Source organism: Danio aesculapii, chromosome 20 (genome assembly GCF_903798145.1).
Source record: "Danio aesculapii chromosome 20, fDanAes4.1, whole genome shotgun sequence".
NCBI lineage: Eukaryota > Metazoa > Chordata > Actinopteri > Cypriniformes > Danionidae > Danio > Danio aesculapii.
The window spans coordinates 43,308,436-43,323,097 of record NC_079454.1 but is presented as its reverse complement, the minus strand read 5'-3'; the positions used below and the strand labels follow the sequence as shown (position 1 = coordinate 43,323,097).

The following is a 14,662-nucleotide window of genomic DNA, read 5'->3' as shown; positions in this document are numbered from 1 at the left end:
ATAATAATAATAGTAATAATAATAATAACAACAACAATAACAATAATAATATTAACAACGATCATCCTCATCCTCAATAATAATAAAAAACTATAATTATGATATTATTATTATCATTATAACCATCATCAATAATAATAATAATAACAACAATAATAATTGCAATAACAAAAAACTATGATTACTATCATTATCATCATCATCATTTATAATAATAAAAAAATATGATGATGATATGATCATCATCATCATCATTAAAAAAGTTATCATTATTAATATTATTACTACTGTCATCATCATCGCTATCATAAATAATTATAAAAACTATGATGATGATGATGATGATGATATTATTATAATTATCATCATCAATATCAATAAAAAATTGTGATGATATCATCATCATCAACAATAATTTAAAAAATATGATATTTGTATTATTATTATTATTAGTATTATTATTATTCTCATCAGTATTATCATCATCATCAATAATAATAAGTATATCACCATCATTATCATTATTAATATTATCAATATATTATCATTATAATCATCATCAATAATAGAAATAATAAAAATATGATGATGATGATGATGATGATGATCATTATCAATAATAAAAAACTATAATGATAATATTTACATCATCATCATCATCATCAATAATAAAAATATAATATTATTATTATCATTATAATCCTCATCATCACCATCATCAATAATAATAAAAAACTATGATAAGATTATTATTATTAGTAACATCATCACCATTATGAACAATAATAAAAAAGTATGATATTATTGTTATTATTATTATCATTATCATCAATATTAATATGATTATCATCATCATCATCATAGTTTTATTTTTATATTATTATTGATGAAGATGATGTGGATAATAATCATCATATTTTTAATTATCATTATTAATGATGATAATGATTATAATGATGATGATAACGATGATGATGATGATAATAATAATAATAATAATGATAATAATAATATCATACTTTTTATTATTATTGATGATAACGATGATTATAATGATAATAATAATAATATTAATATTAATAATAATAATATCATACTTTTTATTATTATTGATGATAACGATGATTATAATGATAAAAAATAATAATAATAATAATAATAATAATAATAATAATAATGATAATAATAATATCATACTTTTTATTATTATTGATGATAACGATGATTATAATGATAATAATAATAATATTAATATTAATAAGTAATTTTTATTATTATTGATGATGATGATTATAATGATGATGATGATAATAATAATAATAATGATAAATATAGCTATCTAGGATACGTAAAAACGGTGTAAGGTGTAAGTGTGAGAATCAGTTCAGCAAAACAGTTCTCTAGCAGTTTAAGTAGATTTTCATGCAAATAAAAGCTAATGTTAACTTTTTTTTTTTAATACTTTTTACACATTTTATAATAATTTCTGTGCGGCTCAGTCCATATTGCCAGATTCGACATGAACCATGAGCTGCCATTGACTCCCAGCGGGAACAAACGGAGGAATAATAATAATAATAATAATAATAATAAAGAAAAACTACAAGAACAATAGGGGCCATAGGCACCTTCGGTGCTTGTAATCATACTTTTTAATATTACTGATGATGATGATGATTATAATGATGTTGATAATAATAATAATAATAAAAAATAATAATATCATACAGGTGACACGGTGGCGCAGTAGGTTGTGCTGTCGCCTCACAGCAAGAAGGTCGCTGGTTCGAGCCCTCGGCTGGTCAGTTGGCATTTCTGTGTGTAGTTTGCATGTTCTCCCCGCGTTCGCATTGGTTTCCTCCGGGTGCTCCGGTTTCCACCACAGTCCAAAGACATGCGGTACAGGTGAATTGGGTAGGCTAAATTGTCTGTGGTGTATGAGTGTGTATGGATGTTTCCCAGAGATGGGTTGCAGCTGGAAGGGCATCTGCAGCATAAAACATATGCTGAATAAGTTGGCGGTTCATTCTGCTGTGGCGACCCCAGATTAATAAAGGGAATGAGCCGAAAAGAAATTGAATGAATGAATGAAAGAACAAATGAATGATGTCATGCTTTTTTAAATTATTATTGATGATAATGATGATTATAATGATAATAATAATAATAATAATAATATCATTATATCATCAATGATATCATGACGATATTATTGTTATTATCAGTATCATCATCATCATCATCATCATCAATAATAATAAACTATAATGATGTTAATATTATTATTAATGGCCAAATATTGAAAAATGTAATAATGTATTTAGTAAATATACTTTGAATATACTATGAACTGTAACAAAAAAGTTTTACAATTTTCAAAATAAAGACAAACATCCATGCAGAATAAATAAAAGTAGTTTTTTTTTTTCAGTAAATTTTCCTTAAATTGGTGCATCAATTCACAGACAAATGCAGTACAGGTTTTTTATAGGTTAATTCACTCAAAAAGAGTGGCGCTATCAAAACATGTCAGTGTTTGTTTAAATATGCTAACAAGCAACACTGGTTCAACCAATAATGTTCTTGGTACAGGCCTAGTTTTCTTGGTTAATGGCAAAATGAGAAAATATTCAGCCAAGTACTACAGTCGAGCCTGATATTATTCATACCCTTGGCAAATTCTGACAAAGTTTTCATTTAAATATAAGTAAAAGCTTAGAATTGCTTTTTACACAATGATGCCTCTTGTGCATTGTTTTATTATCTTTTGGGGAAAACCCTGCGTCATGTCCAGTCAAAAAGAAACTTGATTGAATAAGAAAGAAGCTGGTTGAATAAAAGTAACTTTAAGTCAGAATTTATGAATAACTTTAAAGGGCACCTGTGGAAAAATCTACTTTTCAAGCTGTTTGGACAGACATATGTGCATGTATGGTGGTATAGACCGTCATATGGGGTGATATACGCACCACCCAGTGCTTTTTTTTTTTCAATTTAACAACATAAAAACGGTGGACCAATTGGAGCGGTTTTCAAAACCGACCGCAACTTTACGTAAGAGTGCGGGTCCCCCCCCCCCCGACCAATATTGATTGACAGGTGCGTCATCATATCCTCAGTTTGTTGATCACGTCCGCCATTTTCGCGTGAGCGAAGCGATATCACTAAAGGAACACCCTAGCATCTATTTTTTAGATGCAAGGCTCAACACAAGACGCAATATTCTCCACATTATCGCTCTAATCGGAATTATTGATTGTGTCTTTAGGTAGGTTGCAAACATGTTAATTCTCATTGGTCTACCTTATACTTCAGCCGTTTGCATTTCTCGCGATCCCAGAAGCTCCCTGTGATCTAACTAGCATGCGTTTAGAACTCTTAAAACATAGTTTCTATCAGGGTACACTCAAGTCGAAGCTGGGCGCCGCGGACCGCTGCAGAAACATATGTTTAGAATTCAAAAATGCATGGCACGACGATTCGGGACACTTCATGTTTCTGGCCGCGCCACAGAGAGTGTCTGGTGTGCCTAGTCACGGCTTCGAGCGGCGCATCCGGTGCCTCAATCAAAGTTAATTCAGTGTGCGTGGTTTTAGTTTCTGTGTACAAGCTCGGCACTTGAAACTAGCACATAGTTGGCTGTAAAACTGTACAAAGACACAAATGATTTGTACTCTCTGCTTGGTCTGTGTTCGAGTCGGACTGTACGACTGATTGCTGATCCTCTCATTCCTGCTCTCTCAGTCTGCCTGTCAGGACTCTTGTTGCAAACGCAGAGCGGGTGAGCTCATGGCCCCGCCCCCTTGTTACGTTGGCAGAAAGCCGAAACTAATTTACATGTGAAGCAACACACCCATAATCAGCGAACTGTGGACACGCCCCAACATGACACTTTTTAACACCTTATAATAAAAAAATCTGAATTGTGTTTTTAAACTGAACTAAACTGGCACACTCAGAAGAACCATAGTATTAAATCCATTAAAAAGAGGTAAAAACTATGTGCCCTTTTTAATTCAGGGGTATGAATAATTTTGGGCTGGACTATGTGTATTCTTTTTAAACCCAGTTTGGTCCAACCAAAATGAAAACATGTCAAATATGTAACAATTTTGGTTATTTGCTAATAACAGTTATTTTGCTGAATGCGACTAACCTGGACAGGTCATACTGTTTGAAGAGTTTTGGGTCTGTCACGACACACTCGTGTAATCTCTCTGGACACGCATAGGAAGTGTACCACTTAAGTTATACGTATACTCATCCTCATCCTGCAGAAGAAAGAAAGCCTTTTTTTAAAGCAAAGTCAATGCAAAGCTCAAACACACAAAAAAAAAGCACACACGCAAGCCATTTATTATGCAGCGTCAACTGAGGTAGGGCTAAAAATATCTACAATCAGCACAAACACAATAAAGGAGCAGGTGCGATACCTGAAACTCTGGTTTTCCTGGACCAGCTCTCGGTCACAGAGGAAGGGAGGATGTGTGTGGATCGCTTCGTGTGCTGTATGTCGTTGTACTGAGAGCCGTTTCTGTAGGTCAGCTGGGATCATGCCGTCATAGTAAGAAAGCTTGGAGTTGAACTGACCAAGATTCCATGACTGTTTACCACTGCAGAGGTGGAGCAAAGAAAGGTTAACTCCACTCACAGTCAAATCTGATTGGTTCAGAAATTGCACTTTACACATTAAACACCAAATGTGAAACCTGACCACAAACCCAGTAATAAGACCAAAGCCCCTTTAAGGCAAGTAATTTCATTTGGTGGCCATCTTTGAAACACCTCTCCGACAGTATGCTCTGATATTCTGGCTGAACGGGGGAACATCCAAGCTTACGATTACATTACACACTTGAAATCTCCAATAAAGTTAAACAGCAACTGTCTCATACATTTCATTTCTAAACGTTTGAATCAAACAAAATCTGCATTTTTTTCAGGTTGCCCAAACTAATGCGCATGCACACTGGAAAAGAACGAGATCACGACACCAACCTCATATATGACCGTTTTACACATTATCTATCATCTTCTGAAAAATGCCTCGACCGATCACACTAGTCTTCTGAAGTAATACACAACTTGGTCTTGATGGCGAATCTCGCTCAGAAATGGCAGCGACTCTGTGTTTACAAGTTTGATTAGTTACTGTCATAGTGTGATGTGCGTTGACAGGACGGACTGTACCTTGCATTTGTTTCATACAGATTACAAAACCAAGAATACATTGTTTTCAAGTGTAGTCGGTTCATTTAAAAGTACTTTTCCTCGTTCAAAACTATAGGAGTGGACACGTCATGTGTATTCTATAGTCTTTGATAATTCAGAGCTTCAAGGGATTCACAATTACGCAAACGCTCACAGAGTTCGCACATATTTTGGGCAGTTAGGACACTGTTCAAATTTCCATTGTCTGGGTGCAAAGCCTCAGGTCAATTAACGCTGTGTATTTCAGTCTGCATCATCACTTTATTGTGTCATGTGATGTTAGTATGTTTCCTTTACTGTTTCTTTTATATAAAGTACAGAGATCAATGTTTCTCAAGGTCAAAAATTTATAATGAATTGAAATCCAAAGCAAAAGAAATGTGTCCATTTCTTGCAACTATTGCAATATCTTTGCATTTTTAAATTCTCTTTTGAGAAATCCAGTAGCTACTGATGAGTGTAAATTTAAGGTTGAAATTAAGATTAATACTTCATCTGAAAGCTTCATAAGCTTTCCATTGCTGCATGGTTTGTTGGTATAAGACATTTAGCCAAACAACTATTATTTGAAATATTGAAAAAAAAAAACACCTTTTAAATAGTGAAAATGTTATATACCAATATTACCAATCAAAAATTATATGTAGATATATTTATGGTAGAAAATGAATCATTAGTTCTAATGACTTTCTAATGATTTTTGGCACAAAACGAAAAAAATTATTTGTACAATTTAATTTTAATATATCTTTTATTTTATCTATCTATCCATCTATCTATCTGATTTCTATATATGAAGATTTTTTATTGTGCTTTATAAGTAAAATTTGATTTGATAATGATTTTAAAATTGAACTTACATCTGGTTAACTTGACAAGCCCCTGCTGTTTCTGGACACTCTGCGGCTTTAACATTTCCACATACGTTTATGAAGTAGTTATACTTTTCACTGGACATGTTATAATAGCCTCCATTAGATTTTGAAGTGGAGACAAATCAAACGAAATTCCTGAGGGGAAAAAAAGAAGTTGCATATTTAAAAGCAGTCCTACAACATGCGAAAACAACCTCCTATATACTTTTAAGAAGTATATTGCTGTTTTTTTAAATAACCATGTTAATAAAGGCTTTTTTTTTTTTCAATTTACATGACTTAATGATGATAAACACTAAGACAAAAAAGCAAGTTTTTAAATAAATAAATAATAACAATAATTATATTAATAATAAATAAAATATAAATTTTATTAAATACAATTAAATAAAACCTTTAATAAAATTTAAATGAATTAAAGTGAAATACATTTTAAAATAAACTAAATTAAATTAAAATAGGTTAAATTAAAGTGAAATAAATTAAAAATAAAAATAAAATAAAAAATACATTAAATTACAATTAAAAAAATTTAAAAATTTAAATAAATTACAATTAAAATAAATTTAAAATTAAATATGAAAAATAATAAATATATTTTAATAAATTACAATTAAAACAAATCAATAAAATAAAAAAATAAAATTAAATAAATTATAATTCAAATAAATTAAAATGTAATTAAACATGTAATTACATTTTGTCAATTATTATAAAATAAATTAATAAATTAAAAAAAATAAAAATAAAAGGAGGGCTAATCATTTTGACTTCAACTGTATGTTAATACATACTAACACAAACACCATACAGCAGAGTCCTGTACCTGCTTGAGTGTCCTCCACCTTGCAGTCGTCTCCTTCAGTTTTAGACAGGACACAGGCTGAAGCAGTGAACCACTCAAACTCATAGACGCAGCTATCGCTGGACACGCTCCTGAGGACCGGAGCACTTTCCACATCTCCAGGCTTACACTTCAGAGTGATGATGCTCTTCACCTTCATCTTCTCTCTGCACTCGTCTCCGTCTGTGTAAATCAGTCTGATGTCTTCACCCTCGGATGCCTTTTCAGGAGAATTCAGGAATTTGCCCAGATTCTTTGCCTTCCCATTTCCTAAAAGATGACAATTTTTGGTTAGAATGAACCATTCAAAGGATATAACCCCAAAAATGTGCTATATTTCTATATCTAAAGAGTTCAGGTGCAAAAACCTTTAAGTGCCGTCTAAAATGTTCTTCTAAATGAGCATTTTTTTTAGACTCTTGTGTGTGTTGGTTCAGTTATTTCACTTTTATGTCGATGAATAGGGTATTGCCATTGCCACTGAAGATTGAGAATGAAGAATGTTTTTGAAAGAAATTTAAGATGGCATTTAGAGGTTTTTGCGTCTGAACTCTTCATTTAGTGATTCATATTTAGTTTCATATTTAGATATATTGATTTATTATTATATTCTCTTTATTTAGAGAAAACCGATTGGCTGACAGAAATAGTTTTTGTTTGCATTTGGACTACATCTGTTCCAGAATTGCACACAAATCACATCGCAGCAATTTAATCTTATAGTCTGTAAATAAATTGCTTACAGAGAACAGAGATGCTGAAGACTGACAACAGATACTGTTGTGACTGAGATACTGTACTGACTCACTTTCATTTATTGCATACTTCCGCGATTCTGTGATATTTTCAACATTAAATAAAAATATTGCTCAAATATGACATTTGTGTTTAAGTAGTTTTCTTGATCGTATCAGCCATGCTTAGATGATTTTTCAAAAATTTTAGAAATTTAGTAAATTAAAATAAAATAGATTTAAATAAATCTAAATTAAATTTAAATTAATTTAAACAATTAAATTAAAACTAAAATAAATTACAATTAAATTACAAAATAAATACAATTAAAATTAAATCTAAAATTAAAATAAATACATTTAAAACAAAATTAAATACAATTAAATTTAAATTTAATTAAAAATAATAATATTAAATTACAATTAAAAACATTAAATAAACTTAAAAAATTAAAATAATAAATGCATATAAAAATAAAATAAAAATAAATTACATAAAACTAAATAAAATAAAATAAAACAAAATGACAAACTAAATAAAATAAAACAAAATTAAATCAAAAGCAGGACAAAAGTCAATTCCCTAAGTTAAATGCTTTTTAAGAAAACATCTATATTAACAAGTTACTACGGTAAAGTTGTACATCTATTGAGTTTCTTACATGCTGGTTATAGTTTTATATGAAATAAAACCCCATTAACATGGTGTTAGAAATACTGTTTTATGAGGTTTAATAAAGACATCTGTGAATAGACCCTATCGTTTTCAGCAAAGTTTAAACGGTATTTTCTTACGTGTATTAAATGAACACTTAACTCAAAAGGAGTCAAAAGGAAAAAAATAATTTCCTCATCATTTTCACACACTCAAGTGGTTTATGAATTTCTTACAGCAGCCATTAACATCCATAGAAGGAACAACAACAAAAAACTAAGAAAGTCTATGGACGTCAATGATCTTTTCCCCCCCAACATTCTTAATTTTATCTTCCTTTGCATTTAACAAAAGCTCAACAAAGAAACTCAAGCAGCTTTGGAACAAATAACAAGTAAACAAATATAGACAGAATTAAAATTTTTGTGCGAACTATCCCTTTAAAAACAAGCTAAAATGCACTTAATCTCGCTGTTCTTTAAGCGACACCTACAGGCAGAGAGTGAATTAGCATTTTCATTCAGTGTGTGTACTATTTTTATTTTGTGCAGGCATGTTTCAGGCAGCATGATCTCACAAAGTAAGATTATTCCATTTTTAATTTACATTACACAATCTAATTTAAACAACTACCATCCAACACAGTGTATGTGACATCTCTGTTTGCATCACGATTAAAGTGCAGTGCAGAGATCACTGCAAACAATTTCAGCCTATGATAGCAAATACTGTTCATTTACTCCTAATTTTTCTAACTCTAAAAAAAACAAAAATCAAAAGAAGAATTGAGAATTGGCCATCAAAAATCAAGATTTGGTACATTTTTAGTTGTATGTATGTAGACTCTATCTCTATTTGTGAACTGACCTACTGCACATATTGCGGAGTCCTCAGGGCAAGAACTGGCCACCCCATCCTGGATGATTTTATGACAGACATTTATATAAAAGCGCTTTTTGTCAGACTCTGCTGCTTTTGCGTCCACTGCCTCCCAATTCTGAGATCCCTCCGATTCTGAAAAGAAAATAAAAGATTTACAATTAGTCACATGAGAAGTTTTCAATATGTTGTTTAGAAACTTCAATTATTACATTATTTGATATGGCGAATCAAAATTTCTCATGTTTTAACCTTTAATTCAGCCTGCAAATCTGTTTTTCTGTTATCAACATTTTTATTTAGATTTTTTTGTAACTAATTTCAGTCACAAAATATTTAAAAGTATTGAAAAGTATTTTGTAATGTTTTTTTGTTGTTGTTTTATAAACACTTTGGTTTTACTTTACAATGAGGTTATTTTTTAACATGAAATATGACTATATTATAGATCCATTATGGATGGATGGATGGAACATTCAAACATATTGTAACAAAAAATAAAAAAAACATTACAACACAATACAATATTACTCTTAGTATCGTAATATGTGTAAAACATGGTGTCAATTTACTTGGGTTTTAAAAAACTAAATAAAATCATTAAAACAATTGTAATAACAAAACAAAACAAAAAAAATTGCCTCACTTTCCAGCGTGTAATCTTGCAGGTAGAACGATAGATAGATAGATAGATAGATAGATAGATAGAGCGATAGATAGAACAATGGATAGAATGATGGATAGAAAGAATGATAGATAGACAGACAGACAGATAGATTGATAGATAGATAGATAGATAGATAGATAGATAGATAGATAGATAGATAGATAGATAGATAGATAGATAGATAGATAGATAGATAGATAGATAGATAGATAGATAGATAGATAGATAGATAGATAGATAGATAGATAGATAGATAGATAGATAGATAAAATAAGACATATAAAAAAAGATAAAAAAGACATATAAAAAATAAAAATTAAATTGTAAGAAAAAAAAAATTCATAAATAGACCAAAAGTAAAGACATTTATAATGCTACACAATTTTTCAAGTATTTTATATATTCAAATATTTCATGCTGTTCCTATGAACTCTGTATATTAGCAATTTTCCACAAACATAGTAAGCAGATTAAATGCTTTTAAATGATACTTTCAAACATATTTTAAGTATACAACTAAATTTTACAATACTGTTAGTATTGTAAAATGTCAAATAACAACTGTGTTTATTTACTGTGTTTTTAATAACTCAAAATAAATCACTAATATAAGAGTAATATTCTAATTATAAATGTTTTTTTAAAGAGCACCTCAGTAAGTGAGTAATTTTGCTCATCTCTACCTGGGAATCGTGTAAGTGGTGATAAATCATATCTCTTCTTGTGGTCTGTGACTCGACACAGCAGGTCTTCCTTCTCCTTCACACACGCATACGACGTCTGCCAGTCAAAGTAATACGTGCAGTCAGACTCTCCCGTAAAAACCGGATGACCGTTGCCTGAAAACCACAAGTGTGCAATGAACCAAACATACAAAAAAAAATAAAAAAATTCTGACATGAAACAAGGTGACGTCTAGGTCACGCTTTTGCAGTTCCCCACTTAGGGTTTTAATCCATTTAAACTTCCTCAAACAGACAGGGTAAAAACAGCAGTCTCATCATCAGCTGACTCCACAAGTATGACATATTTAACATTATTAAGCTACATTTGCATTCATATTTTGGGCTACTGCATAAAAAAAAATGAAGAAAAAAAAACATGCAGGATGGAAACAGCTAGAGATCATCTTAAAATACCCACAAACATGTAACATGACAGAGTGGCTATAATGTGTTGTTGGTAGGACTGTCACAATAGCTACATTTTGGTACTCAATATTTTATCAGAAATAATTGCGATGAACAATATTATAAGATCATTTATGCCAATATTTATTTTGAGGTATTGAATAAATAAAATGCTGAATGGAAACAGCAAGACGGACATAAATTATGTCCGTTTTAAATTTTATGTTTGTTATTGTTTGTGTTGTTGAAATGCAATCCATTTTCAAACATGATATACTAGCATTGTATGTAATATATTAGCATGTACATGCCAAATAAGAGCTATAGTTTTTTCCTGCACTCTCAGAAATAAAGGTACAATATCTGTCACTGGCATGGTGCCTTTTCAGAAAGGCACACTTTTGTACTGTACAGGTGGGCATTAGTACCTTTAGGGTACACTTTTTTCCCTTTAAGGTACTTATTTAGGTATTAATATGCACCTGTAAGGACCTGTTATGGTGCTTTCACACTGAAGGCTGTGAGAGCGTCAAAGTTAACTCTAGCCGCTCTGACGATAACGATGTCTGCCTGACATTCTCTCCTGTCAGCGAGAATGTCAAAATTCACTATGTTGATCTCATACTTAAAGGGACCGTTGCAGCTTATAGGCAAATCAGTTACATTCCCGCATAAAAACATACATTCTAACGTGAAAATGTTGTGTGCTTTTTATCAAATTTATTTAATTATAGAAGATTAAGTTGTTATTGTTTTTGGTGTGGCTTTGTTCCACTTATCCAATATGTGCCCATATGTCTGAAATACTCTGAAGCAGCAATACTGTTTTGCACTCTGTAGTTAGCATAAGATTCACATTTTAATAAAAAAAATAAATACAAATAATTAAAATAACGTGAATCTTATGCTAATTGTAACAAGATATATATATATATATATAGAAAAACATTATAAAACAACAAGAAAACATTGTAATAACTGAAAATTAGGTGACCGCAATAATCAAATCCTTGGGAACAACTGTGGTTGAAACCAAAGTTCACAGGACTGTGTTCTCTGGAATTCTTTCAATCGGTGAACTTCAACATTCCGATTGCTTGCCACCGAACCACATCATTACGATAAAGTTGACTTGATTTCAACTCTCCTCGATGCCCACACCGGTGAAGATGCGCCACGCTGCTCCTTGCCAATTATCGCCGCCGGCTCCCATTGACAATGAATGACTTCTGGCTGCTTCTCGCCACTTTCGGTGTGAACGCACAGTTAGGAACAAAAATGTACCTTTTAAAAAGGCACCACCCCAGTGACAGATTTTGTACTTTTATTTCGGAGAGGGTGGTTAAACTGTAAAAAGCAGCTGTGGTTTTAATATGTACCTTTAAGGACCTGCTAGGGGAAAAACAAACAAAACAAAAAAGTACCTTTTGAAAAAAATACCACCCCGGTGACAGATTAAATGATTTTATTAGTAGCATATATATATATATAAATAAACGCTAAAGTAAAAATCTGTAACCAGGTTAACAGTAAGTTTCCTTAAAATATACGGTGAATTTTCCTGAAATTTCCTAGATGACATTTACATTTTTATGCTTTTTGTTGACATCTTGTGTCTAGTGGTTGTGTAAATGGCACTGAGCATGTTCAGACAGTAGTCAATACTGGGATTAAAATACATTTTTCTAAATTTTCCTGAAAGAAGATAGGATGTTGATGAATAGTTTTAGGACAACTTTAATTAAAGATTTTGATCCACTTCAATTGTTGACTACTGTATATATTAGTGTGTTTCTCTGCTTGTGCATATACTGTTTGTGATGAGCACTGGATCATTAATGACTTTCTCATCAAAACATGCAATGTGTAGATGTTAATACTTCAAAACACTGGTACATTAAGACTGTACATTATTGAAATACAGTAGTTTACAGTACATTTTTAACTGGAAAATTTCTGTTTTGTAACAGTACCTTTTAGAGATTTTTTTTCAGTGTACAGCTCCATTTTTGTTTCCATAATTTGCACTTGTTTGATTATTTTTATCTCTCAAACACACGGAATGGAAATGGTGCCTTATTAACAGATTATATATGCAATATTGTTGCAAGTTATCAGATTCGCAATAGCTATACTGTCACTCACCAGCAGTTGCATTGCACTCAAAGTTAATAATAGTCATGCGCTGGAATCCAGTGCTGCATCTGCTACCGTCTGGGTAGATCAATGTGAGATCACCATCAGAATATCTAAAGATTAAAAAAAAAAATTAATTAAAAAGAGACAATGTTCCTGAAGGGTTCATTCTGTGCCACATTTAAGGTTTATGCATATCAGAAACACAAGATGAAGTGTACCTTAGTGTTTGGTTCTGGTATCTTCCAGCAATCTTCTTCACATCGCCAGTGTCTTTGAATTGGCAGGCAGAGATGTATCCTTTTTCATCATCACACTGTCCAGCGGTGGTCTCTCCACACACGTTTAGATAGAAGATGTAGGTATCCTTGCCATTTTTGGCCTCAGCCATGTATGGTGTGTCTGTAGCTAGAATAAAAGAAATATGAAGAAAGGTAAAGCAGGATACTTGATGAACCACAACTGCATTTTTTGTTTATGTTAAAAGAGACCTATGTAAAATAAGTCTCTGATGTCCCTAGAGTGTGCATGTGAAGTTTCAGCGCAAAATACCACACAAATAATGTGGGGCTCTTTGAAAGTGTCCCTATGAGGCTTTGACCGTATATGTGCCATTTTGGTGACTCTTGCTTTAAATTCCCATGAGATTGTGCTCTTTTCAAAAAAGGGCGGAGCTACTAATCCTTGAGTGTCAGCATAGTGGCAGATTTAAAAACAAGACTAACTTCCTATACTAATGAAGAAGAGATCGTCAATAATGGGCAGGGCTTTCCCCCTCAGATGACATCTACAAATGGAGAACGTTCATCAAAGTGTTTCTGCAGACTGTTTTTATCAAAAGTGATTATAAAAAAAGCCATAGGAGGCTGGCTATATTCACACACTGTTGCGACACAACTGTGTTTAAACCCCCTAAAAAGTGATTTTTGCATAATAGGCGCCCTTTAAACTGTATGTTCTGGCAACATCAACATTCATTTAATAAATGTTTTAATAATTTTAGCATTTATTATTCAGATAGCTGCCAAGAATAAATTTAAAACTGAAAAGTTTTAGATTAAAGTTTTTCATCGTACTTTAGTATTATACGAAACAATATTAAATATTAATATTTTGAGTAAGACTTTATTTTTATATTTTCCTATTTTAGTTTAATTTAGCTGGTTCATTTATATCATTTAGCATTTAATGCTTTAATAAGTTAATTTAGCTATGGACAAAATAAAATGTCAACTAAATGCCAACTAAATTAATTAATTGCCACATTGTGTAATTAATTAGATTTTTTTAAATGAGCTGATAAGTCATAATATAAATACTTATATTTAGATTCAGTTGTAGTCAAAATTATTAGCCCCCCTTTGATTTTTTTTTTTTTTCCTTTTTTTAAATATTTCCCAAACAATGTTTAAGAGAGCAAGGAAAGTTTTACAGTATGTCTGATAATATTTTTTTTCTTCTGGAGAAAGTCTTATTTGTTTTATTTCGGCTAGAATAAAGCAGTTTTAAAAATTTTAAATACCATTTTAAG

The 14,662-nt window shown here is 31.3% G+C and overlaps 1 protein-coding gene across 1 annotated transcript in view; it reads right to left on the bottom strand.

Annotated features, from left to right (window-relative positions):
• Positions 1-14,662, bottom strand: part of igf2r (insulin-like growth factor 2 receptor) — a 90,674-nt gene that overhangs the window by 54,934 nt on the left and 21,078 nt on the right. The window contains 13 exon segments of the mRNA XM_056480830.1: positions 4,157-4,247; positions 4,250-4,271; positions 4,434-4,459; positions 4,462-4,480; positions 4,483-4,548; positions 4,550-4,613; positions 6,072-6,195; positions 6,198-6,221; positions 6,913-7,200; positions 9,187-9,333; positions 10,549-10,704; positions 13,141-13,244; positions 13,353-13,539. Coding sequence (XP_056336805.1) covers positions 4,157-4,247; positions 4,250-4,271; positions 4,434-4,459; positions 4,462-4,480; positions 4,483-4,548; positions 4,550-4,613; positions 6,072-6,195; positions 6,198-6,221; positions 6,913-7,200; positions 9,187-9,333; positions 10,549-10,704; positions 13,141-13,244; positions 13,353-13,539 — 1,318 coding nt within the window.